At 46.3% G+C, this 27,064-nt stretch overlaps 1 protein-coding gene across 2 annotated transcripts in view; it reads left to right on the top strand.

Annotated features, from left to right (window-relative positions):
- LOC146782864 (monocarboxylate transporter 13-like) overlaps positions 1–27,064 on the top strand; it is a 131,961-nt gene that overhangs the window by 78,703 nt on the left and 26,194 nt on the right. For both annotated transcript variants that reach the window (XM_085637668.1, XM_085637667.1), the window contains one exon: positions 26,469–26,697. In XM_085637668.1, the coding sequence (XP_085493794.1) occupies positions 26,487–26,697 (211 nt within the window). In that variant the 5' untranslated portion in view covers positions 26,469–26,486. The remainder of the gene's footprint in view (positions 1–26,468; positions 26,698–27,064) is intronic.

The raw sequence follows: 27,064 nt of genomic DNA, 5'->3' as shown, positions 1-27,064 counted from the left end.
CTGACACCCCCGCAAGGCCTGGCACTTGCATTTAGCGCAGCGGCACACGACCGCACCTCAAATTACAAACAAGCATTGGCATAGCCAATAGGTCTCGCCTTTGGGACCTTATAAGTGTTTAGCCATGCAACAGTTGCATAACTAAATACTTATAAGGTCCCAAAAGCGAGACCTATTGGCTATGCCAAGCGGCCGCGAAAGTGATCGTGATCAAACATCAAAGCGGCCGTGCGGCCGCGAAAGTGAAAGTAATCACGGTAAAGCGCGGCGCGCGAGCCCGCGCACATGCACTGTAGCTCTAGGCTGGCCTGGTAGCACTTTTTGGAGCCCTCTCAATAAGTCTCGCCGAGACCTAAAAAAAATCTGTTGCCGGGTCCCAGTCTCCCTGGCTGCTCGCAAACACCCACTCCTGTCTGAGTATTGCTGTGTCATTTGCCACGCTTTCACCCTCTCCCTGCTCAGCACCTCCTGCTCTTTCTTTAATCCACTGTGGAAGAGAACAATGGTTCGGGATGGCCTGAGAAGGTCCAGTGAAATGAAAAGCCCTTAGGAGGGCGAGATGATTTAGTATAGGTTCAAGGACTCATATTGGAGAGTGATACTTAATATAGAGAAACAAGGGACAGGAGAGGTCAATGTATGACACTTATTTATTGAACAAAGATTGAATTCAAGTGCTCACATATTTAGTGACAAGAAAGCGTGACATGCAGGTGAGGGTGGGGTCTTTAAAAGAGAACATCGCATTGGCAACAATAGAGAACCATTTTTTAAATAAAATTAGTACAAAATAGGTTCGAGTTGCATAGGGTCGACGGCGTTTCGAACTCAGTTATTTGAGTTCATCATCAGGACAAAATGTGAGCATATGAACTCTAAATGTGAAAAAAATACAGAAAAAATAAATAAATAAACAAGTACAAAACATAAATTAGTCCCTGAACTGTAACAAGCATCACAAGCAATTAATGAGCGGTACATGGTGTTCTCCAAAACGTGATGCAATTACATAAAGATGAGAAATCGGTAACCTGGCAGAGTCAGCAAAGTCATGGAACTGAGCAGTCTAGTGCCCTGAAGGAATGCGCAATTACAAGAATATGATGTTAGAGACTCGGAGCTCATAGTGACGAAGTAAATTATAGCGCTAGGGGCGGAGGTTGGGGCATCATTGCGTGCGCATGAAGTGGAACACTTACTGAGCATATGAGCGGTAGAGTGACGGGATAGTCGTCAGTAAAAACGTGTTCGTCGCGGTAGTGAACGTCTTGGTTTGAATCAATAGCCTAGGAAAACGGAGTGATTATGGGATACAACTGGGCAAAGCGCGTGGTGATTAAAGCAAGAATACCGCGTGGTGTTACGGTAGTGAAGACACTTACTGAAGTAAGCTGGGTCCGGACTTCTCATTAAATGGAAGCGCGGTGTCTGTGCCAAAATTTATTTCAAGCAGGTATCAGGAGGAAGTTGCCTGAGGAAAAAGGGGGGGGGGGTGTTTTTGTTAAAGGGACGTAGTACGGTGTGTGTACATGTAAATACGGGGCGGTGCCAAAGTTAGAGCGAGGACACTTACTTAAGGTAGGAGTGTAATCATGCCTGCTCAGCGAGTTGAGGCGAGTTTTCGGTGCCGAGGAACTCAATCTGTAGAGGAGGATGCGGGAGGTTACCTTCAGGCGGATATCAAAGCCGCGAGCAAGTGGAGGGAAGGGGATTTAGTTTCAATAGTACTTACTTAATCCATGCGGCACTCGGTGCATTCAATGGGGGTCACGGGGTGGAGCGAATCCTGTGTGCGTGTAGTTACGCGCGGCGACTGGCCGGGAAGTGGGAGGGGGAGGTATTTAAGGGGCAGGGTTGCCATTGGTTACTCGAGGCGTCTGCAGCTGCGCCGATCGCAAGGTGTGAAGGCCCAACAAGGGTAGTAGGCTCAGGGGGTGCCTGTATGCAATTAAAAACGCTAGCATGAATGGAACTGCTCGAGTTACTAGTTACTGTGAGAGAGCATGATTCCATACCGTTGGGCACACAATGTTGAGAATTCTTAAGTCTGGGGTCAATACAAAAGGGCCAAAGGGGGTATTGGGCGGTGCAGTAACTAAATTGCAGCGTCAATATAGTAAAGGCAGCGTAGGTGTTCAAATACTTGCCCGCTTAGTCTACATTCAAGTATATACAAGTAGTACAATAAGAAACAGAAGGGTTGCTTTACATACAAGAGTACAGAATTGCATGTACGAGGTCTCAGGGTTGGCAAGAAGAGACTGGTGTTGCAAGAGTTAATGGCATATTTGAACACAGAAGGTGGTTACAGAATGGTTCTGTATTCGTCCAGAGTGTTAAGTCCTTGTTCAATGGAGCGGCATTTAAAAATCCATTTACATTCCATGCGGTTAAGGATTTGCTGTTGATTTCCTCCTCTGTGGTTGTGTTGTAGGCTGTCAATCACTTGCCATGTGAAATCAGATTCAGAGTGTCCTTTGGCCAGAAAATGTTCCACAAGAGGTGCCGTTTGTGTTTTGCAGCGGATCCTGCTCCTATGTTGCGAGATCCTAGTCTTGATTTTCTGCGTGGTTTGCCCGATATAGAGTAGTTGGCAGGGACATTTTATACAGTAGATCACATTTTGTGAATTACAATTAGAGAAGAACTGTAAAGTGTGTTTGGTGCCATTATATTCGAAGGACTGGGTGTTACAGGTGGAATCACACGACAGACAGTTGTTACATTTATAGTGGCCTTGTAGAGGAGGGAGGCCAAGGAAAGAATGAAGAGTATTGTCCTTGTGCACTGGTTTCTGGGCTCTAACTAGATGGTCCTTAATATTACATCCTCTCTTGAAGGCAAAGAGTGGAGTGCCTGTATTGAGTTCCAATGGGCCTAGTACTGACCAGTGTTTCTTTATCATTTTGGTGAGTTTGTTGCTAACCGGGCAGAAGGTAGTGACGCATGTGATCTTGTTGAGGGATGCCTTTTCTTTGGGTTGCAGCAGGAATTCACGATGTGAATACCATGCTCATTTCATTGAGCGCTTTACTAGACGTCTAGGGTAGCCCCGGTTGGTGAGTTTCTTACATAGGATTTCAGCCTCTTGGAAGAAATCCTCTTTGAACCTGCAATTTCTGCGAATACGGAGGAATTGACCGTAGGGTAGGCCATCTCTCAGAGCCCTGGGATGACAGCTATCGTACTGTAAGAGGGTGTTACGCTCTGTAGGTTTTCTAAAGAGGGTAGTGTAGAGTTCACCCTCGGTCGTTTTGACCGTGACGTCTAGGTAGTCAATTTTGTTTTTATTGAAATTGTAGGTAAATTTTAGGTCCGGCTGGGTGTTATTGAGCCATGCACTGAATAGTTGGAGTTCAGTTTCAGTGCCAGACCAAATCATGAAGACGTCATCTATGTACCTTCGCCATACGCGAATTTTGTTAAAGAAGGGGTTGTTGTTGTTGAGGATGAACTTATTTTCAATGTCATCAACAAAGAGTATGGCAAAATTAGGAGCAAAAATGGCCCCCATTGAAGTGCCTTTACATTGCCTGTAATACTGGTCTTCAAACATAAAATAGTTTCTGGTGAGGGCTATTTCCAGGAGTGAGATGATAAATTCTGTTGGGACCCGATGAGGTGCTGGGCGTAGATTGAGATGTTTAGTGATAACTTCTATGCCTTTGTCTTGGGGAATGTTGGTGTATAGTGACTCGATGTCCAGAGTGACCAGGAGTTCAGTTTGGGGGTCAAAGGGCTGGGATTCAATTAGGTTGATAAAGTGAGTGGTGTCCTTAACGTAAGTGGCGGTGTCTTGTACCATATTCTTTATAAAGAAGTCAATGTAGCTCCCTAAAGGTTCTAGAATGGATCCGCACCCAGAAAGGATGGGTCTGCCTGGTGGAGTTTCCAGATTCTTATGGATCTTGGGAAGAGTATATAGGACAGGAGTCCTAGGGTTTTTATTATTTAGAAAGGAAAATTCGTGTTTGCTGATGTAGCCTTCTTCTAGAGCCGTTTTGGTAGCTGTGAGGATGAGGTCACTGATGTCTTGAAGAGGATTGCGCATAAGGCGTTCATAGTGTGACGTGTTCCTGAGTTGGCGTTGGATTTCATTGTCGTAGGCGGTTTTGTCCTGTAGGACGATACCGCCTCCCTTGTCACAGGGTTTTATCACCACGTCATCGAGGTTTTTTAGAGCGTTGAGACTATGTCTTTCTTCAAGGCTAACATTGAAGGGAGTGAACCTGTAGTTAGTTTTTATGTTGTTGAAGTCTTTAAGTACGAGATGTTCGAAGGTAATAACTTCCGGGGGCATCGAACCAGTGGGTGGATTGAATGTGGATTTGGGTCGCAATCCTGTGATATCATTTCTCGTGGTTGTCTCTTTATCTTGGAAAAATACATTAAGTCTTACTTTCCTAAAGAATTGAAGAATTTCGGTGTGGATGTCAAACCAGTTAGGTTTTTCCGTGATGACAAAGGAAAGTCCTCTACTAAGTAGGGCTATGTCAGTCGAGGCCAGCTGATGTTTGGAGAGGTTAAAGATAGGCATTTGGTCCATGTTAGATGAGAGAGGTGGGAGGGGGGAAGGTGTTAGTATTGGTATCCCCATTGGTAGAATTTCCTGCGTGTTTGTCGCTCCCCGCCACTTACATTAAGGACACCACTCACTTTATCAACCTAATTGAATCCCAGCCCTTTGACCCCCAAACTGAACTCCTGGTCACTCTGGACATCGAGTCACTATACACCAACATTCCCCAAGACAAAGGCATAGAAGTTATCACTAAACATCTCAATCTACGCCCAGCACCTCATCGGGTCCCAACAGAATTTATCATCTCACTCCTGGAAATAGCCCTCACCAGAAACTATTTTATGTTTGAAGACCAGTATTACAGGCAATGTAAAGGCACTTCAATGGGGGCCATTTTTGCTCCTAATTTTGCCATACTCTTTGTTGATGACATTGAAAATAAGTTCATCCTCAACAACAACAACCCCTTCTTTAACAAAATTCGCGTATGGCGAAGGTACATAGATGACGTCTTCATGATTTGGTCTGGCACTGAAACTGAACTCCAACTATTCAGTGCATGGCTCAATAACACCCAGCCGGACCTAAAATTTACCTACAATTTCAATAAAAACAAAATTGACTACCTAGACGTCACGGTCAAAACGTCCGAGGGTGAACTCTACACTACCCTCTTTAGAAAACCTACAGAGCGTAACACCCTCTTACAGTACGATAGCTGTCATCCCAGGGCTCTGAGAGATGGCCTACCCTACGGTCAATTCCTGCGTATTCGCAGAAATTGCAGGTTCAAAGAGGATTTCTTCCAAGAGGCTGAAATCCTGTGTAAAAAACTCACCAATCGGGGCTACCCTAGACGTCTAGTAAAGAGGTCAATGAAACGAGCATGGTACTCACATCGTGAATTCCTGCTGCAACCCAAAGAAAAGGCATCCCTCAACAAAATCACATGCGTCACTACCTTCTGCCCGGTTAGCAACAAACTCACCAAAATGATAAAGAAACACTGGTCAGTACTAGGCCCATTGGAACTCAATACAGGCACTCCACTCTTTGCCTTCAAGAGAGGACGTAATATTAAGGACCACCTAGTTAGAGCCCAGAAACCAGTGCACAAGGACAATACTCTTCATTCTTTCCTTGGCCTCCCTCCTCTACAAGGCCACTATAAATGTAACAACTGTCTGTCGTGTGATTCCACCTGTAACACCCAGTCCTTCGAATATAATGGCACCAAACACACTTTACAGTTCTTCTCTAATTGTAATTCACAAAATGTGATCTACTGTATAAAATGTCCCTGCCAACTACTCTATATCGGGCAAACCACGCAGAAAATCAAGACTAGGATCTCGCAACATAGGAGCAGGATCCGCTGCAAAACACAAACGGCACCTCTTGTGGAACATTTTCTGGCCAAAGGACACTCTGAATCTGATTTCACATGGCAAGTGATTGACAGCATACAACACAACCACAGAGGAGGAAATCAACAGCAAATCCTTAACCGCATGGAATGTAAATGGATTTTTAAATGCCACTCCATTGAACAAGGACTTAACACTCTGGACGAATACAGAACCATTCTGTAACCACCTTCTGTGTTCAAATATGCCATTAACTCTTGCAACACCAGTCTCTTCTTGCCAACCCTGAGACCTCGTACATGCAATTCTGTACTCTTGTATGTAAAGCAACCCTTCTGTTTCTTATTGTACTACTTGTATATACTTGAATGTAGACTAAGCGGGCAAGTATTTGAACACCTACGCTGCCTTTACTATATTAACGCTGCAATTTAGTTACTGCACCGCCCAATACCCCCTTTGGCCCTTTTGTATTGACCCCAGACTTAAGAATTCTCAACATTGTGTGCCCAACGGTATGGAATCATGCTCTCTCACAGTAACTAGTAACTCGAGCAGTTCCATTCATGCTAGCGTTTTTAATTGCATACAGGCACCCCCTGAGCCTACTACCCTTGTTGGGCCTTCACACCTTGCGATCGGCGCAGCTGCAGACGCCTCGAGTAACCAATGGCAACCCTGCCCCTTAAATACCTCCCCCTCCCACTTCCCGGCCAGTCGCCGCGCGTAACTACACGCACACAGGATTCGCTCCACCCCGTGACCCCCATTGAATGCACCGAGTGCCGCATGGATTAAGTAAGTACTATTGAAACTAAATCCCCTTCCCTCCACTTGCTCGCGGCTTTGATATCCGCCTGAAGGTAACCTCCCGCATCCTCCTCTACAGATTGAGTTCCTCGGCACCGAAAACTCGCCTCAACTCGCTGAGCAGGCATGATTACACTCCTACCTTAAGTAAGTGTCCTCGCTCTAACTTTGGCACCGCCCCGTATTTACATGTACACACACCGTACTACGTCCCTTTAACAAAAACACACCCCCCCCCTTTTTCCTCAGGCAACTTCCTCCTGATACCTGCTTGAAATAAATTTCGGCACAGACACCGCGCTTCCATTTAATGAGAAGTCCGGACCCAGCTTACTTCAGTAAGTGTCTTCACTACCGTAACACCACGCGGTATTCTTGCTTTAATCACCACGCGCTTTGCCCAGTTGTATCCCATAATCACTCCGTTTTCCTAGGCTATTGATTCAAACCAAGACGTTCACTACCGCGACGAACACGTTTTTACTGACGACTATCCCGTCACTCTACCGCTCATATGCTCAGTAAGTGTTCCACTTCATGCGCGCGCAATGATGCCCCAACCTCCGCCCCTAGCGCTATAATTTACTTCGTCACTATGAGCTCCGAGTCTCTAACATCATATTCTTGTAATTGCGCATTCCTTCAGGGCACTAGACTGCTCAGTTCCATGACTTTGCTGACTCTGCCAGGTTACCGATTTCTCATCTTTATGTAATTGCATCACGTTTTGGAGAACACCATGTACCGCTCATTAATTGCTTGTGATGCTTGTTACAGTTCAGGGACTAATTTATGTTTTGTACTTGTTTATTTATTTATTTTTTCTGTATTTTTTTCACATTTAGAGTTCATATGCTCACATTTTGTCCTGATGATGAACTCAAATAACTGAGTTCGAAACGCCGTCGACCCTATGCAACTCGAACCTATTTTGTACTAATTTTATTTAAAAAATGGTTCTCTATTGTTGCCAATGCGATGTTCTCTTTTAAAGACCCCACCCTCACCTGCATGTCACGCTTTCTTGTCACTAAATATGTGAGCACTTGAATTCAATCTTTGTTCAATAAATAAGTGTCATACATTGACCTCTCCTGTCCCTTGTTTCTCTATATTAAGTATCACTCTCCAATATGAGTCCTTGAACCTATACTAAATCATCTCGCCCTCCTAAGGGCTTTTCATTTCACTGGACCTTCTCAGGCCATCCCGAACCATTGTTCTCTTCCACATTGTATCACCCCAGGTTCGCATAAGGGGTACCCTTGTTCTTTAAAACACTCTTTCTTTAATCCACAGCACAAAGTAGACGACTGAAAGGCAGGGCCGGACTGGGAACCAAAACTGGCCCTGGCCCCCCATCCCCCCCCCGCCCTCCCCCGGGTTTGGGGGTGCCGCCTAGCTCTTTGCCAGGGCCGGTTTTCGGCCGATTTTGTTACAGGGCCAATTTTGCAGCTATGCTCCAAAAATGGCCCTGTAACAAAAACGGCCCCCAGGGGCCCAAAACCGGCCCCCACCCCTGCGGTGCACCGGGGGATTGCCCGGTGCCCGCTACAGCCAATCCGGCCCTGCTGAAAGGGGACGCCGCGTTTTTACAGAAAATGCGTGCACTTATCCCCAGGACCTGGCTTGGCAGCGAGAGTGAAAAATAATTAAATCACGCCGCAGACATGCCACAAGCCTTAAAGCCCCTGGCGTTTGCTCATACAGGCAGTGGGAGCGCAATTAAAGACAGGGCTGTAAATCTTGTTTTTGGCAGCTTCCACCACTTGTTTTTCTGGTGCCCTCGGGCCTCGAGCACTTTCTCTTCCAGGAGCCTAGCACCATGTTTACCATTTATAAATACATTCTTAGGTGAGAGAAGTTTGAAATCAGAGCCAGTCCCTTTTGTGTCTGACCTAACACTTTGTACTTCCAAAAATGAAACTGATTAAGAGACGCTCTTATTTCAGCCAAACTAAATCATTAGCAGGGGGATGTTCATTTAAAAAAACAAACATAATTTTGTCTGTTAATAGTGATATAATTGTAATAATGCAGAGTACGTAGATGATGGCTTACTGCCAGTGATTAACGTGTGGGAAAAAATAAAATTAGTTCAGGAGCCCAAAGCTTTTCTTAAAGAGGCAACGCAGAGTACAAAAAAGCCTCAAGTTGTTTAACCCAACAATCGCTTTCAAAAGGCATTTCAGCAGAGGCGTAGCTAGAGCTTGTGGCGCCCGGGGCTATCCCTCAGGTTGCCGCCCATGGCATCCGCAGTCCTGCGATTGTGTGAGCTTAAGTTTCAGACTCGAATTTTGAATCTCACCTCACTGTCAAATTTCGGGCACAAATATTTCTCACATGTATCATTGGAATGCTAGTTATACATTGGTCTATTAACTAGTGCAAGTAAGTGTTAACTATCTGAACTCGCAGTTGTAGAGGGCTGCGCACAGCACCCCGGGGACACTCGCTTAATTATACTGGTGTGATTTTTTAAAAATACTTTTAAACATATTTGTCATCCTGCCTGACTGTGACCGCTATGTGTGTCTCACAGGCTCTCCCGAGGCTTGCCCAGCAATCATGCGATCACGCACATGCTCACTGTGGCGGCCGGAGTCCTTAAATCAGCTGACTCTAATGAATTTATGGTATAGGCCTGAGGCAATTGAGATTTATGTTAGGGCCTCTCACACCCTGTTATAGTCTGGGCCCAGGTTCCATGTGGGACAGAGAGAGCAGCATGGAGTTTAGTGATTCTTCCCTCCTGGTTTATTATTTGAGCTCTCTCCAAACAGCGGCAGTACCACATGTTCACAGACAGGTACTCTCATCAGCGTGCGTTGTGAATGTCACTCGAGACAGACTACTTTTGCACTTACCTGCGTGAATCTGGATCTGAAGGTGGGGTGTTGGATTTAGGGGTCTTTCAACACATGCTGTGCTGCAGGCTTTAAACAGCAATGCAGGGTGGAATGAATACCCGGCTGAAGACCAAGCTGCTTCTTTGCCACGGGCAGAAAACAAAATGTCAATCTTTGTTTGAAGTGTCGTCTGGTGTATTTACACTTGGTGTGTAACTTGTCACTCGCTGTGCAACACTAGAGATATTTATGCCAGGACATCAGGGCAGGCTCTGGTGATGCTCATGCCACTACAACTCTGAATGCCTCATGTGCACCCAGCAATACCCAGTCTACATTGGTGGGGTCCAGTAAAGATCTGTGTTCTCTACTAAACTGTTGTCTTGTTTTGTCAGAGGCACAGCTTCGCTCCAGTGGTTCTACAGCCTAACCGCAGGTCCTTGCTCTTTTTGGTGTTAATTCTTAGTGGAGCCATGTGACCTGCTCTCTAGACGTCCATAGCTGTCCTTTTAATTATAGTCAGCTGCAGCAGGTGTTTGCAGCAGTTTTAGATCTTCTGAGAGTTTCTCGTTGCTCAAATGGGTCTAATTTCTGATATTTATGTTTCCTCATCTTTATTGCTTGATTTTTGCTCGCAAGAAAGTGTCAAATGCCACTCATAACCACACTGAAATTATGAACGTCACACATAGCTATCTGAAACCTTGGTTAGTCCCCCCCACTTCTTTTTATAGGACTTGTGCCCACTGACCTGCCACTCACCAAAGATCCTTTCCTCCCTTTGTGACAACCGTTTAGCTCTTACCTTCCTCAGGCTCCAGTGCTCCACAGTGGTGGCAGGGTCTCTACCGTAGGGGTTGGTTCTGCTGCAGCCTATCGCCCAGCACTGCCACTGCCCCAGACTCGACTCATACCTGCCAAGGTTTCAGATTGCCATGTGTGACATTTTCATAATTTTAGAGTAATTATGAGTTACATTGCAATGGCTATGAGTGACACTTTCTTCCGAGCAAAATCAAGCAATGAAGACGAGGGAAACATATAAATATCAGAAATCACTCCAATTTCAGCAAAGAGAAACTCTAACAGCTGCAAAGCACCAGAAATGGAAGGGAACTACCCTAGTGCCCCTGTAACCTGATTGGACAGTGGCTTCAGACACTCGCCTCAGACACTCTGCATCGGGCAAGGCTCAGGGGAGTGAGGGTGAGGCACACATTAGTTACAGCCAGCCAGGGCGGTGTTGTGTGTAAAATGGTATGTCCCGTTATGAGAAAATCCAAACATGGTAGACGCTGACACACCAAAAGCGGATGGGTTAATGTTTGACATAGGCAACAAAATGGGTGTGCAGTTTCATTTTTTTTTATTAATCCGCCATACGTTTTGGCAGGAGGAGCACTTCTTTATCAGTTTCCCAGCTGACGAAGGATGTCCCATTAATGTTAAACACAAAAGCCTGGAACAACTATTAAAGTCAGAAAGAGTAATGGTAATAATGTGGAAAGTGTCTAGACTAACGGCCATTCAGAAAATGACATTCCCCATTTGTAACGTTGAAGAGATGTCATGAGCGCAAAGAAAGCTATATATAAATGTACCGTAGCACATTAACAGGTAAGCGCTTTCAGCCAAACAGAGAGAGAATAAAAGAGCTGCGTTGGAGAGACAGTGAGTTCAGGTATCTAACAGCTATTGACTGATGCTGGGCTGCATCAGTTGCCTTAGGTGATAAAATATAACGTGCACTGTTTTAAATCGCTTTCTGAGCATGTATTTGACAAGAATAACTTTCTGAATTATGTTGCTCAACGACACTAATGTATGTTGCGATTTTCGGTGCTAGAGGACGGTGAATGCAAAAGCAGAAGAGCTGATAAAACATAATACAGGTCGTGCTTTAAATTAATTTAGGAAGCAGTCACTCTATGGGACATCTATTCAGGAAAACAGAAACCTTTCCCTCCCAAAGCTCGAGGTTAGCACCTCTCAGTATGTAAGTCACAGTATCAATTTATGAAAAAAGTGTCTTACCATCATGAAGTATATAAGTCAAGTGCCTGCTGACGAGACCCTAAACACCTTTCATCGCTGCCAAGGTTTCAGATTACTTATGTGTGACATTTTCATAATTTCAATGTAAATATGAGTGACATTTAAATGACTATGAATGACACTTCTGCGCAAGCAAAATCAAGTAATGAAGACAACTGAAGCATAGAAATATAGGAAATTGCACCCATTTGAGCAAGAAGAAACTAAAATCTGAAAACTGCTGCAAATGACCTGTGGCTTTGCTGTTACTCAATATTTGTTTCTGCTGTAATTTCTATTTTTATGCTCTTTGTCAATCATATATGGCCCAACGCCATTGTGTGGTATCATTTATATGCCTTATATCTTTATTTGTAAAGCACTCTAACATCTTTCAGCCCCTCTCACAAATTGTTCATTTGTTTTCTAGTGCTGCTGATTCCAATGTAGGGTGCCAGAGCACTTTACACCAGACAAACATTATACCACACAATGACTTTCGTGGGTATTCCATTCTAGCAAAATATTATTTGTAGCACATTTCCCCTGACAACAGCTGAAGTGGTTTTCATAGGTAGTTATGAAACTGAAGTGATTTGCAGTGTTCACAAGCATTTTGCCTGGTGTACTGCAAGAAATAGAACACACATTTGAAAATAGCAACGGGGGGCCCAAGCCAGCAGGATATTTGAAACTGAAAATATCCCGCAGTGTCACTTTAGTACTAACACAGGCAGGCACACACAGGCTTTAACCCACCGAGCTATCTCACCCATACTATTTTTTTGTCTAAATCTAGATGCTTATATGGCGTGAGGGTTAAGGCTGATTGAAGAGATGTGTGTGTTGTGTCGCCGTGGTTATATGCTTGTAATGTACAAAGGTCAATTCAAATTATATCATCAGTATCCTAATGACCATTATTAAAACTTCAAAAAGCCTTTCTATTTTGGCCTTAATTTTGAACGAGACAAAGACAAAAGGGCGCCAGATATCATTGTTCACTGACTGAGAAAGAGTTCTAACAATCATCTCACAATAATCTTCCTGCCTGACTGCGCCGCTCGCTGCCATTTATTGTGTAAATCAGAGAGGCTGGTGGCACTTACTTTGGCAGTGGTCGCAAGGTCCGGAGGAGTGTGGCGGTGGCGCTCCTAGAATTGCTTGATGACACACCGTTTCCCCAGTCTCAAGGCAGTGGCTGCAGGCTCAATTAGGCCACTACTGAACTGCACGCTGTGATAATTCGGGTTTGGCGGGCGTCTCATTTAACAGTCACCCTCCGGGCTGGCAGGCCGGTGAGTCCCTGGGCAGGCGGGGCGTCTATGTCGATTATGTCCTGGCGACCGCTCAGTGGCGTAGCTAGGGGGGGGCGGTGGGGGCGGTCCGCCCCAGGCGGCACTATTTTGGGGGCGGCGGCCTTTATAATTTATTTAGGGACACTCACTGACTGACACTGCAGTAGTGTCTGTGTCCCCAAATAAATTATAAAAGGCCGCCGCCAGTGCTGCGCGGCCCCGTGTGAAGAGCAGGCGCACCTTATAAATGCTGCCTGCAGTGCAACATGCGCGTCACTCTTACCCCGTTTGTAGATCCTGTCCCAGGGCCGTCAATCTGGTAGCGCGCGAAAGCGCTACCAATGACGGCACTGGGCACTTTGTTAGGCCAGCCCTCGCTCGAGTCACGCGCCCCACCACCTGGCACGCACGCACGCGCTCGCCAGCATGAGTTTCACTGGAGGCGGGCGGCAAAATCAAATTGCCGTGGCCGGGGCCCACTGTAATTCACGGCCTGAACCTGCCTGCAGCCAGCCTTGCGTGCACCTCTGCATAGTGCAGACCGGAGTCCGGCGTCGATGTCTTCAATTATATAGACCGCTGAATTTAAGAGACCTGTCTAAGACGCAAATGTATTCAAATATGGTGCTTGCAGCGTCGCGCCTGTTGCATGCCGCTCGCACCAGTCCCACCGGTTCCTATCACCAGCCGTTTTCCTTAAACCCCCTCAATTTAATAGTGCCAGTCCCGAGGGAGTCTAAGAGAAATCAAGGGAGTGACCTGGGGCAGCGGTCGCCAGGACATAATCTGCGTGCAACTAGACGCCCCGCCTGCCCAGGGACTCACCGGCCTGCCAGCCCGGAGGGTGACTGTTAAATGAGACGCCCGCCAAACCCGAATTATCACAGCGTGCAGTTCAGTAGTGGCCTAATTGAGCCTGCAGCCACTGCCTTGAGACTGGGGAAACGGTGTGTCATCAAGCAATTCTAGGAGCGCCACCGCCACACTCCTCCGGACCTTGCGACCACTGCCAAAGTAAGTGCCACCAGCCTCTCTGATTTACACAATAAATGGCAGCGAGCGGCGCAGTCAGGCAGGAAGATTATTGTGAGATGATTGTTAGAACTCTTTCTCAGTCAGTGAACAATGATATCTGGCGCCCTTTTGTCTTTGTCTCGTTCAAAATTAAGGCCAAAATAGAAAGGCTTTTTGAAGTTTTAATAATGGTCATTAGGATACTGATGATATAATTTGAATTGACCTTTGTACATTACAAGCATATAACCACGGCGACACAACACACACATCTCTTCAATCAGCCTTAACCCTCACGCCATATAAGCATCTAGATTTAGACAAAAAAATAGTATGGGTGAGATAGCTCGGTGGGTTAAAGCCTGTGTGTGCCTGCCTGTGTTAGTACTAAAGTGACACTGCGGGATATTTTCAGTTTCAAATATCCTGCTGGCTTGGGCCCCCCGTTGCTATTTTCAAATGTGTGTTCTATTTCTTGCAGTACACCAGGCAAAATGCTTGTGAACACTGCAAATCACTTCAGTTTCATAACTACCTATGAAAACCACTTCAGCTGTTGTCAGGGGAAATGTGCTACAAATAATATTTTGCTAGAATGGAATACCCACGAAAGTCATTGTGTGGTATAATGTTTGTCTGGTGTAAAGTGCTCTGGCACCCTACATTGGAATCAGCAGCACTAGAAAACAAATGAACAATTTGTGAGAGGGGCTGAAAGATGTTAGAGTGCTTTACAAATAAAGATATAAGGCATATAAATGATACCACACAATGGCGTTGGGCCATATATGATTGACAAAGAGCATAAAAATAGAAATTACAGCAGAAACAAATATTGAGTAACAGCAAAGCCACAGGTCATTTGCAGCAGTTTTCAGATTTTAGTTTCTTCTTGCTCAAATGGGTGCAATTTCCTATATTTCTATGCTTCAGTTGTCTTCATTACTTGATTTTGCTTGCGCAGAAGTGTCATTCATAGTCATTTAAATGTCACTCATATTTACATTGAAATTATGAAAATGTCACACATAAGTAATCTGAAACCTTGGCAGCGATGAAAGGTGTTTAGGGTCTCGTCAGCAGGCACTTGACTTATATACTTCATGATGGTAAGACACTTTTTTCATAAATTGATACTGTGACTTACATACTGAGAGGTGCTAACCTCGAGCTTTGGGAGGGAAAGGTTTCTGTTTTCCTGAATAGATGTCCCATAGAGTGACTGCTTCCTAAATTAATTTAAAGCACGACCTGTATTATGTTTTATCAGCTCTTCTGCTTTTGCATTCACCGTCCTCTAGCACCGAAAATCGCAACATACATTAGTGTCGTTGAGCAACATAATTCAGAAAGTTATTCTTGTCAAATACATGCTCAGAAAGCGATTTAAAACAGTGCACGTTATATTTTATCACCTAAGGCAACTGATGCAGCCCAGCATCAGTCAATAGCTGTTAGATACCTGAACTCACTGTCTCTCCAACGCAGCTCTTTTATTCTCTCTCTGTTTGGCTGAAAGCGCTTACCTGTTAATGTGCTACGGTACATTTATATATAGCTTTCTTTGCGCTCATGACATCTCTTCAACGTTACAAATGGGGAATGTCATTTTCTGAATGGCCGTTAGTCTAGACACTTTCCACATTATTACCATTACTCTTTCTGACTTTAATAGTTGTTCCAGGCTTTTGTGTTTAACATTAATGGGACATCCTTCGTCAGCTGGGAAACTGATAAAGAAGTGCTCCTCCTGCCAAAACGTATGGCGGATTAATAAAAAAAAATGAAACTGCACACCCATTTTGTTGCCTATGTCAAACATTAACCCATCCGCTTTTGGTGTGTCAGCGTCTACCATGTTTGGATTTTCTCATAACGGGACATACCATTTTACACACAACACCGCCCTGGCTGGCTGTAACTAATGTGTGCCTCACCCTCACTCCCCTGAGCCTTGCCCGATGCAGAGTGTCTGAGGCGAGTGTCTGAAGCCACTGTCCAATCAGGTTACAGGGGCACTAGGGTAGTTCCCTTCCATTTCTGGTGCTTTGCAGCTGTTAGAGTTTCTCTTTGCTGAAATTGGAGTGATTTCTGATATTTATATGTTTCCCTCGTCTTCATTGCTTGATTTTGCTCGGAAGAAAGTGTCACTCATAGCCATTGCAATGTAACTCATAATTACTCTAAAATTATGAAAATGTCACACATGGCAATCTGAAACCTTGGCAGGTATGAGTCGAGTCTGGGGCAGTGGCAGTGCTGGGCGATAGGCTGCAGCAGAACCAACCCCTACGGTAGAGACCCTGCCACCACTGTGGAGCACTGGAGCCTGAGGAAGGTAAGAGCTAAACGGTTGTCACAAAGGGAGGAAAGGATCTTTGGTGAGTGGCAGGTCAGTGGGCACAAGTCCTATAAAAAGAAGTGGGGGGGACTAACCAAGGTTTCAGATAGCTATGTGTGACGTTCATAATTTCAGTGTGGTTATGAGTGGCATTTGACACTTTCTTGCGAGCAAAAATCAAGCAATAAAGATGAGGAAACATAAATATCAGAAATTAGACCCATTTGAGCAACGAGAAACTCTCAGAAGATCTAAAACTGCTGCAAACACCTGCTGCAGCTGACTATAATTAAAAGGACAGCTATGGACGTCTAGAGAGCAGGTCACATGGCTCCACTAAGAATTAACACCAAAAAGAGCAAGGACCTGCGGTTAGGCTGTAGAACCACTGGAGCGAAGCTGTGCCTCTGACAAAACAAGACAACAGTTTAGTAGAGAACACAGATCTTTACTGGACCCCACCAATGTAGACTGGGTATTGCTGGGTGCACATGAGGCATTCAGAGTTGTAGTGGCATGAGCATCACCAGAGCCTGCCCTGATGTCCTGGCATAAATATCTCTAGTGTTGCACAGCGAGTGACAAGTTACACACCAAGTGTAAATACACCAGACGACACTTCAAACAAAGATTGACATTTTGTTTTCTGCCCGTGGCAAAGAAGCAGCTTGGTCTTCAGCCGGGTATTCATTCCACCCTGCATTGCTGTTTAAAGCCTGCAGCACAGCATGTGTTGAAAGACCCCTAAATCCAACACCCCACCTTCAGATCCAGATTCACGCAGGTAAGTGCAAAAGTAGTCTGTCTCGAGTGACATTCACAACGCACGCTGATGAGAGTACCTGTCTGTGAACATGTGGTACTGCCGCTGTTTGGAGAGAGCTCAAATAATAAACCAGGAGGGAAGAATCACTAAACTCCATGCTGCTCTCTCTGTCCCACATGGAACCTGGGCCCAGACTATAACAGGGTGTGAGAGGCCCTAACATAAATCTCAATTGCCTCAGGCCTATACCATAAATTCATTAGAGTCAGCTGATTTAAGGACTCCGGCCGCCACAGTGAGCATGTGCGTGATCGCATGATTGCTGGGCAAGCCTCGGGAGAGCCTGTGAGACACACATAGCGGTCACAGTCAGGCAGGATGACAAATATGTTTAAAAGTATTTTTAAAAAATCACACCAGTATAATTAAGCGAGTGTCCCCGGGGTGCTGTGCGCAGCCCTCTACAACTGCGAGTTCAGATAGTTAACACTTACTTGCACTAGTTAATAGACCAATGTATAACTAGCATTCCAATGATACATGTGAGAAATATTTGTGCCCGAAATTTGACAGTGAGGTGAGATTCAAAATTCGAGTCTGAAACTTAAGCTCACACAATCGCAGGACTGCGGATGCCATGGGCGGCAACCTGAGGGATAGCCCCGGGCGCCACAAGCTCTAGCTACGCCTCTGCGACCGCTGCCCCAGGTCACTCCCTTGATTTCTCTTAGACTCCCTCGGGACTGGCACTATTAAATTGAGGGGGTTTAAGGAAAACGGCTGGTGATAGGAACCGGTGGGACTGGTGCGAGCGGCATGCAACAGGCGCGACGCTGCAAGCACCATATTTGAATACATTTGCGTCTTAGACAGGTCTCTTAAATTCAGCGGTCTATATAATTGAAGACATCGACGCCGGACTCCGGTCTGCACTATGCAGAGGTGCACGCAAGGCTGGCTGCAGGCAGGTTCAGGCCGTGAATTACAGTGGGCCCCGGCCACGGCAATTTGATTTTGCCGCCCGCCTCCAGTGAAACTCATGCTGGCGAGCGCGTGCGTGCGTGCCAGGTGGTGGGGCGCGTGACTCGAGCGAGGGCTGGCCTAACAAAGTGCCCAGTGCCGTCATTGGTAGCGCTTTCGCGCGCTACCAGATTGACGGCCCTGGGACAGGATCTACAAACGGGGTAAGAGTGACGCGCATGTTGCACTGCAGGCAGCATTTATAAGGTGCGCCTGCTCTTCACACGGGGCCGCGCAGCACTGGCGGCGGCCTTTTATAATTTATTTGGGGACACAGACACTACTGCAGTGTCAGTCAGTGAGTGTCCCTAAATAAATTATAAAGGCCGCCGCCCCCAAAATAGTGCCGCCTGGGGCGGACCGCCCCCACCGCCCCCCCCTAGCTACGCCACTGCATTTCAGAATGTTATATTTTTTTAATCAAATCGGCTTGGATTTTGTAATTTGTTCAGGCATTCACTGACGGGCCGTTAATCACGCTGCTGAATTCCAGAGTTGGGGGGTGCTAATGCCGCATATCCTCTATTCTTGAAGCCACCAAACTCTTTCTATAACCACCCTACACTTACTGTCTCTTAAACTAACTGCTGCAGATTCTTGTTCATACCTACCTTCTCCCATTCGCTTGAGTCTTACAATAAAAATAAGTTGCGGCAACCACCGTCACAAATAAAGCACTGTTGCTAAAAAGGGGCGTTTTTTGTCTGGGTTTCAGCTCTGCTCTATACATGATCTGAGTTCCTGAATGCAGGTGCCATAAACATGTTCTCTAAGATTCAACTGCAGAATCTGACTTTTTGGTACTTTAAGAGCCTCTTTTACACCTTCTTTAGGGATCACACGTCAATTGGTTTTAGTGATTCTGGGACACAAATAAAAGCAGATACTCACTCCATCCCAGACTCCAGGGAACGAACAGTGAACGCTTTTCAAAAGCTGTCTCTGCCTTGGTTAAATCCGACAAGCAAAAGCAGAAATGTCTAGAGCCCGGACCCCCCAATTAGTCCCCAGCCCCAGCCCCAGCACTCCCACAATCCCACCAGACCGACTAAAATTGTGGGTTGAAGAATGGCCATGTTTAATAACCAACAGATAACATTACTTCATAAACATAAACATGACAAATATTCTTTAAATCACTTCATCAAATCAACTGTGCATTTCTACATATTTGCAGGGGTAACCTTTGATCATAACCACCAGTTATGAATTTATCTACTTCCCCCAGCACCAAGGGGCCCTCAGGCTTGCCCCTCTCACTGAGAACCACGCAAGGCGCAACCTACCTGCGTCCTTGAGTGGTGAGCCCCTAGCCCTTGATCCTTGTCTGTCCTTTACCACCCCACCCCTCTACCACCAGGCTGCGAGGGAGGCGTTCGTGACCTGGCGCCCTTGCCTCCCCAGCCGGTGTCCCCATTCTCTCTGCGAGGAGCTTACCGTCTATCCCCTCAGTGCTGGCCTCGGGAGTATGCAAGTATGCCTCCCGTTACCCCGGAAATCAATGTTTTGTGGTCTCTTTTCCGCCACTAGGGTGACCAGGGCCCACAGGTCCTTCACCCTCATCACCTGCAAACAAACTCTCAACGAAGGACCAAATCCCTTTGATCCATGTGTCTGTTCCAAAATCGGACAAATGTACGCCAGACGGCACAAGGACCACGAGGAGGAGGACGACGATGACGACGACACAAAGAAGTCCAGCAGCTTGCCACAGTCCTCGTCCAGGGGTCGGCTTCAGGTGAAGAGAGGGTGAGCCAGGTAAGACCCGGGGCTAAATAGCCCCTACCCCGACTCCCCCCCTTCCGGGCCAGGCCTACGACCGGAATAATGTCCCGGCCTGACCCGGAAGGACTTCGCTAGGCCAGCCACCCACCGGGCTGCTGGCCAATCCCCAGATCATAGCAACATGGGGGGGGGGGGGGTGTGGCTTGGGGCCTGGGGGGCCGTGCCCTAATGGCGCGCTCACCCAGGCTCCGGCTTCTCCAAAGCAGCTGCTATGGCGAGTCGCACTGCGACCCCCGTTGCACAGACTTTAACAATCATTTGCAATTCAATAGGTCTTATATTAGTGACACTTAGAGCTATTGCTGTTGCAAATGGTCTTTTTTATTTTTGCAAGGGTGCCTCATCCAGAGAAGCCGTCCCTGCAAGGCCTTGGCAGCTCTTTTGTCTGCCTGCAGAGAGGGGCTTGGGGTCTGAGGCACGCAGGGCTCCACACTGTAACTCCGAGGCCTGCCCATGGCTCACCCGCTCTCCTCTGTGCTCTATAAACAGAGGGGTGCCCTCTTACGCCCACCCTAGGGTGCCTCATCCAGAGAAGCCAGTCCCTGCAGGGCTTAGGCAGCTCTTGTGTCTGCCTGCAGAGAGGGGCTGGGGGTCTGAGGCACGCAGGGCTCTCCGCTGTGACTCCGTGGCCTGCCCACCAGCCCATGGCTCACCCGCTCTCCTCTGTGCTCCATAAACAGAAGCTGAGAAGCCCCCCCATGCTTTGCCGAGCTCTCTAAACTCTCCTCACAGCCAAGCCCCTGGTGCCCAGCAGTGATCTACGGCTTCTCTGGGGCGGGCTGATGCCTGGCTGGACCCCTGTGAGTAATCTGGTGTCCCTCTGTAGCACTCACAGTAACAGAATTGCCGCTAGGCGCTATGAAGGATTAGGGGTATGTGTAATACGCCTAGAAGTGTTTTATTCAAAACCCTGAACATGTAAGCTTCAACCAGTACCGATTATTGTCAGTTAATGCCAATCCCTCACACTGTTTACATTTCACACTGCTCACTAATGCCAATCCCTCCCACTGTTTACATTTCACACTGCTCACTAATGCCAATCCCTCACACTGTTTACATTTCACACTGCTCACTAATGCCAATCCCTCCCACTGTTTACATTTCACACTGCTCACTAATGCCAATCCCTCACACTGTTTACATTTCACACTGCTCACTAATGCCAATCCCTCCCACTGTTTACATTTCACACTGCTCACTAATGCCAATCCCTCCCACTGTTTACATTTCACACTGCTCACTAATGCCAATCCCTCCCACTGTTTACATTTCACACTGCTCACTAATGCCAATCCCTCCCACTGTTTACATTTCACACTGCTCACTAATGCCAATCCCTCCCACTGTTTACATTTCACACTGCTCACTAATGCCAATCCCTCCCACTGTTTACATTTCACACTGCTCACTAATGCCAATCCCTCACACTGTTTACATTTCACACTGCTCACTAATGCCAATCCCCCCCACTGTTTACATTTCACACTGCTCACTAATGCCAATCCCCCCACTGTTTACATTTCACACTGCTCACTAATGCCAATCCCTCACACTGTTTACATTCCACACTGTTCACTAATGCCAATCCCCCCCACTGTTTACATTTCACACTGCTCACTAATGCCAATCCCTCCCACTGTTTACATTTCACACTGCTCACTAATGCCAATCCCTTACACTGTTTACATTTCACACTGCTCACTAATGTCAATCCCTCACACTGTTTACAGTTCACACTGCTCACTAATGCCATTTTCCTGCACTGTCCACTAGTGCAGCTCTTAGTGCTGGTCACTAGTAGATGCTCTTACACTGACCACCAGGGCAACTTCAAGCACTGACCACTACTACAGGCTTCCAGTGGTTAATTTGAGCTGGTGGGGAGCACTGGTACTTAATTCTCCTCATCAGACTTTTCCCGAGAGCAACAGAAGGAAAAGCACACAAAACAGAAAGAGGGAGGAACAGAAAGACGGAAAAACACCACCTCTGCATCAGTGCACAACCACCAGTGCAACACCAACTCCGCATCAGCACATCACCACTGCACCAAATCAGCACCAGCGCAGCACCACCTCAATATCAGCACAGCACCATCTCAGCATCAGCACAATACCACCTCCTCATCAATGCACCACCACCAGTGCAGCACCAACTCAGCACCAACTCAGCACCAGCGCAGCACCACCTCAGTATCAGCACAGCACCATCTCAGCTTCAGCACAATACCACCTCCTCATCAATGCACCACCACCAGTGCAGCACCAACTCAGCACCAGCGCAGCACCACCTCAGTATCAGCACAGCACCATCTCAGCTTCAGCACAATACCACCGCCTCATCAATGCAGCACCACCAGTGCAGCACCAACTCAGCACCAACTGAGCACCAGCGCAGCACCACCTCAGTATCAGCACAGCACCATCTCAGCATCAGCAAAATACCACCTCCTCATCAATGCACCACCACCAGTGCAGCACCAACTCAGCACCAATTCAGCATTAGTGCAGCGCCACCTTAGAACCAGTGCGGCACCAATGTGACATCACTCAGTGCCACCAAAGCATCACTCAGCACCACCTCAGCATCACTCAACACCACCTGAGCAGCACCTCCATACAAGCACACCACCACCTCAGTTTTACTCAGCACCAGCATAGCACCCTCTCAGTAAAAGTGCACTGCCTCCTCATCAGTGCACCACCACCTCAGCACCACCAACGCACCATCTCAGCATCAGCACAGCACTTATTCCGCATCACTCAGCACTACCTGAGCACCAGCTCAGCACCACCACCTCAGCATATCTCAGCATTGCTCAGCATCACCTCCACTTTAGTGCACCATCACCACCACAGCCCCACCTTGGTACCAGTGCAGACCCACCTCAGCAGTAGTTCAGCACCAATGCAGCACCAATACAGCACCACTGAAACATCAGCGCAGCACAACTTCAGCATCACTCAGCACCTCCTGAGCACCAGAACAGCACCACCGAGCACCAGCTCAGCACCACCAAGCATCACCTCAGGTTGACTCAGCACCACAGCATAACTCAGCACTACCTCAGTATCACCGAAGTATCACTCAGCATCACCTCTGCACCAGCACACCACCACCTCAGCATCACTCAGCACCACCTAAGTCTTCCTTCACAATCTGGCATTTGTTGATTCTCCCCTGGTCTCCGTTCGCTGCCAGTGTTGCAATTCAGGTACCTTTTCACAACCCCCACCTTCTATTTGTTTATACCCAACCCCCTAAAAAAAACCTACAACAAACCAGCATTAGAAAAGGTAGGAAGAAGTTGCCAGCATTGTAAAAAAAAAACTAGAAAATGTCTTCTTGGTTATGTATAAGGTAACAGAAATGCTTCTAACACGTTTTTATTATAACTTCTTTCCATGCTGAACAGCAGCCACGCTGCTCTACAACATAGCTTAAACACATTGTCAAAGCCAATAGCTCTGGCTAAGCACTTATAAGGTGCCAAAGACGAGACCTATTGGCTATGCCAATGCTTGTTTTAGCATATGATTTGGTCTCCCCCTGGAGCCCGCTGTGTATTTTGCTACTTAGGAATGTTCTATTGATTCAGTGTTGTGTGCTTTGTGCCCTAATCTCGTGTAGAGACTAGAAGAGAGTGTTATATTAATAAATACATATTTTTATACAACTACTGTGTGGTTCTCCTTTCATTTAGTCATTCATGAGGTGGTATTCTGGTAAAACAAGCTGCTTTACATTCCTTCAAGATTAAGCCTGAAGGCTGCTCTCCACAGCTACCACTAGGATAGCTCTAAAGGTTATCTTTGACCTAATACATTATAAGGGTTGTGTGGACTGGTACAGGGTGCCCACTTTAATTAGTGGACAGCATATACCAGGCCACCTTCTCACACACACAACTAAACAAAACCTTAAACAAACACGGACTAAAGTCCACACAGATCATAGCTAATAACCTTGAGCCATCAACACAGCTTTTGAAAACCTTCAAGGGGATAAGCGCTATCGACTAGGTTTTTGCCTCTGAAAAGCTCATGAACCACCTTGTGAGTTTCAAAGTGCATCTCTCACATGATAGCCATCACCTTCCCCTCTGTACAATTTTTAACCTTCACCTACCTAAACGCGAAGGTCATAAGGGACTGGGCACCTCCCTCAATGACGAATCAGCACATCTAATCTGGAGAATAAAATGGGGCCACGTCAATCTGCAGAAACTAACATCATGGAAAGCCATTACCAGATAGTCTCTGCAGACCCAAAGTGGTGAATACCTATTAACTCAATGGGCATTTATAACCAGGGGCATCCAAGAACCATTGAATTCCCGCCCACGCCACGAATTTGGCCTGGAGGGCAGTGAATAGTCTAGCATGGTGTCCTTTCTAAAGTATTATTACAGATGTATCACGGCGACGCCAGGCACCTTGAAATTTATTTTGCAAAATATATTCAAATATGAAAATAACCCTTGGTCCACATATTTAACGGTGGCACTGCAAATAGATCTGTATATCGAAAAAACTGACAAAATTCCTCTCGAAGACCGCGGACATGGAAAATATCAAGTCCACACCGCCGCTGTGGGCCCTGGCAGCCTTACATAACAATGGCTGCCATGTTGGCCCTCAGGCACAATCTTATCTTAATTGCACAATTGGGAAAGCCTGTCTAAGCCAAATTCTGGCAGTAAGGATGTTGGCATTACAAATTAAAGACTTCAATCCAAACTGGCCACTGCTATCTAAGATTGTTAAGTGCAGACTATGCGGCTGAAAATCTGAAACTTTTGCACATTTAGTTTGCTGCTGTCTGACGTTGCTTCACTTCCGGCGAGCACTATTAAAGCCACTTTTTTTCAATCCATGGCATAAGAACATGCAAAAATGCAATGATTTCCCATGGTTCCCCTTGAACTGGCAAGAATTGGCAATTTTTTTAAATGCAGGACATCCTTAAAAAAACACAACAAAGACTAGAAATTACTGCTGATTGATAACTCCTACTTCTTGTACTACGGACATTAGGCATTGTAAAGTGTGACCTTTTTGGTAATCGAGTTTAAACAATGGCTATGTGTTCAACCTACTTGTGGATTTAAACTATTCTTACTTTTTTTAAATATATCTTTTACTTTGGTTTATCGATAATAGATATTAAACTGCCAAATCACCTTAAAGCTAACTAAAGCCGACTGCACACCGTGATTTTTATCTTTAAGTAATATGTGTCAGTCACACTAGAGGGCATCGTAAGGACCCCCTGACTCTTTTGTTTTTTGTATACCATGTCTTTTAAATGTCTTACATTGTCATGGTTTTAATTACCTACACAATAGATTTCGTATGACATTTTTATTTATCCATTGCACTGCTACAATTGTGAATATTCAGTCTATTCCCGGCCACTCAAAGCTATAAGAATGGCATGGAATAGTCATTTTTAATGTATGTTAAATTATTAAACACTGTTGTGCGCTCCTCTCAAAGAGGAGAAAAGTAAACACCAAGCTCCCTCAAAGACAAAGCCTGACACTAGACCTCTGTCTTTGAATGCACAACAAATATGACAATATGAGCACAAGATTTACAGGCCTGTTTACAGAAAGGAGCACTTGTAGAAGAATACAAGGGGAGTTGATGTGAAAAGGATTTTCTCCACCGGGGATGAATTCATACCGGACATCTTAAAACAAATAAAGGCAGCAAATAGAAAGCAAGCAAATGTGAGTTACAAACCACAAAGCCAATCGTAAGCAGCAGGTGTAATGCCCTCCCAGGGAAGCTCTCTGAATGTCCTCAAGATGTCTTCGGCAAATCAGACAGCTGCACTGTCTGGTAGGCTTCGACCTAAAAAGCAGAAAGTGTACATGTGAGGTAGACCACTCATGCACAGTTTTCAATTTGTTTTTCTTGGCACTCTGGGGGTCTAGAACTGGGCAAAATCAACCCAAGAATCTTCCATCTGAAGAAGGCAACAATTGGAAACCTTCAGTTAAGAGCAACAGTTTTGGCAAACAGATACTCCTCAAACCTCACAAAGTATCCATGGAGTAGTGTGATTGGCTTGCATTGCACCTTTCAGCCAATCTGCATAAGCAACACTGAAAGTGAAGTTCCTCCTGCGTGGAGCAGGGGGGTCAGGGTGAAGACGGGTACCTAGGAGATGCCTTCGGTCACATAGACACACGCTCTCACACTCCACCCTCTTTCATTGGCCATGTGCAATGGCGCAGGGGCTGTGTTTGAAAGTACACAGTCTATATTTGGAGGGGACACACCCATATTTTGATGTGTGGGGGCCTTGTGTTTGGGGTGTAGAGTTTCTAATGCACTGCATGACTATATTTTAAGGTCCAAGGTCTACGTTTGGGAGTTGCACATTATGTATTTGGAATATGGTACCCATAAATTGGGTTCAGGGTTTACAATTGGGGTTTTAAAACATTGTTTGCTGTATAAGGCCAATATTTTCGGGTGCAGTGCCCATTTTCGAGGTACAGACTGGTATTTGGGGTATCCAAGGCTATTATTTACTCCTTTATGATCAGTATTTAGACTCTGACTCATATCCTAGTGCAGGACCCTGTAAGTATGACCCCCTTCATCTCAGAGGAGATCTGACTGAACTTTTGTCTTTCTTTCTTGAAGGTGGAATCCGACGGTCCGATGGCAGCCCCCACCTCAGGACCCTACGCCCCCCCAGATGGGGGCTGGGGGTGGATGATCGTCCTGTCGGGGTTCATGATGAATGCACTGTCCTACGGCGTTATCCGCTCCTTGGGGGTCTTTTTCGTGGAGTTTGTCCACTCTTTCCACAAACTGTCCAGTGAGGTGTCCTGGATCACGTCAATCTCCATCGCTGTGCAACAGTTCGCAAGTAAGTGACAGCGGGCATTATTGTGGGGGAATGCGTGACCTCCTAGAGGACAGCGCATTTAGATCAAAGCACTAGGCCCTGGTTACCGTGTGGCCAGGCTAGGGAAGCGTGTAAAAAGGCTGTGTCTGATAGGGCACAGCTCTGAACTGTCAGGGCTCTGAGAGGGCTGGACTAGGAGAAGGTAGGGCTGAGAGGACATGGCTCTTAAGAGCTCAGGATCTGAGAGGCCAGGAGTCAGAGAGGGCTGGGCTTGGATAAGGTAGGGTCAGAGGACATGGCTCTTAAGAGGTCAGGATCTGAGAGGTCAGGGGTCAGAGAGGGCTGGACTAGGAGAAGGTAGGGCTAAGAGGACATGGATCTTAAGAGC

This window comes from Triturus cristatus, chromosome 12, assembly GCF_964204655.1.
Source record: "Triturus cristatus chromosome 12, aTriCri1.1, whole genome shotgun sequence".
Lineage (NCBI taxonomy): Eukaryota > Metazoa > Chordata > Amphibia > Caudata > Salamandridae > Triturus > Triturus cristatus.
The sequence above is the reverse complement of the archived record's forward strand: the minus strand, read 5'-3'. Positions and strand labels throughout refer to the sequence as shown.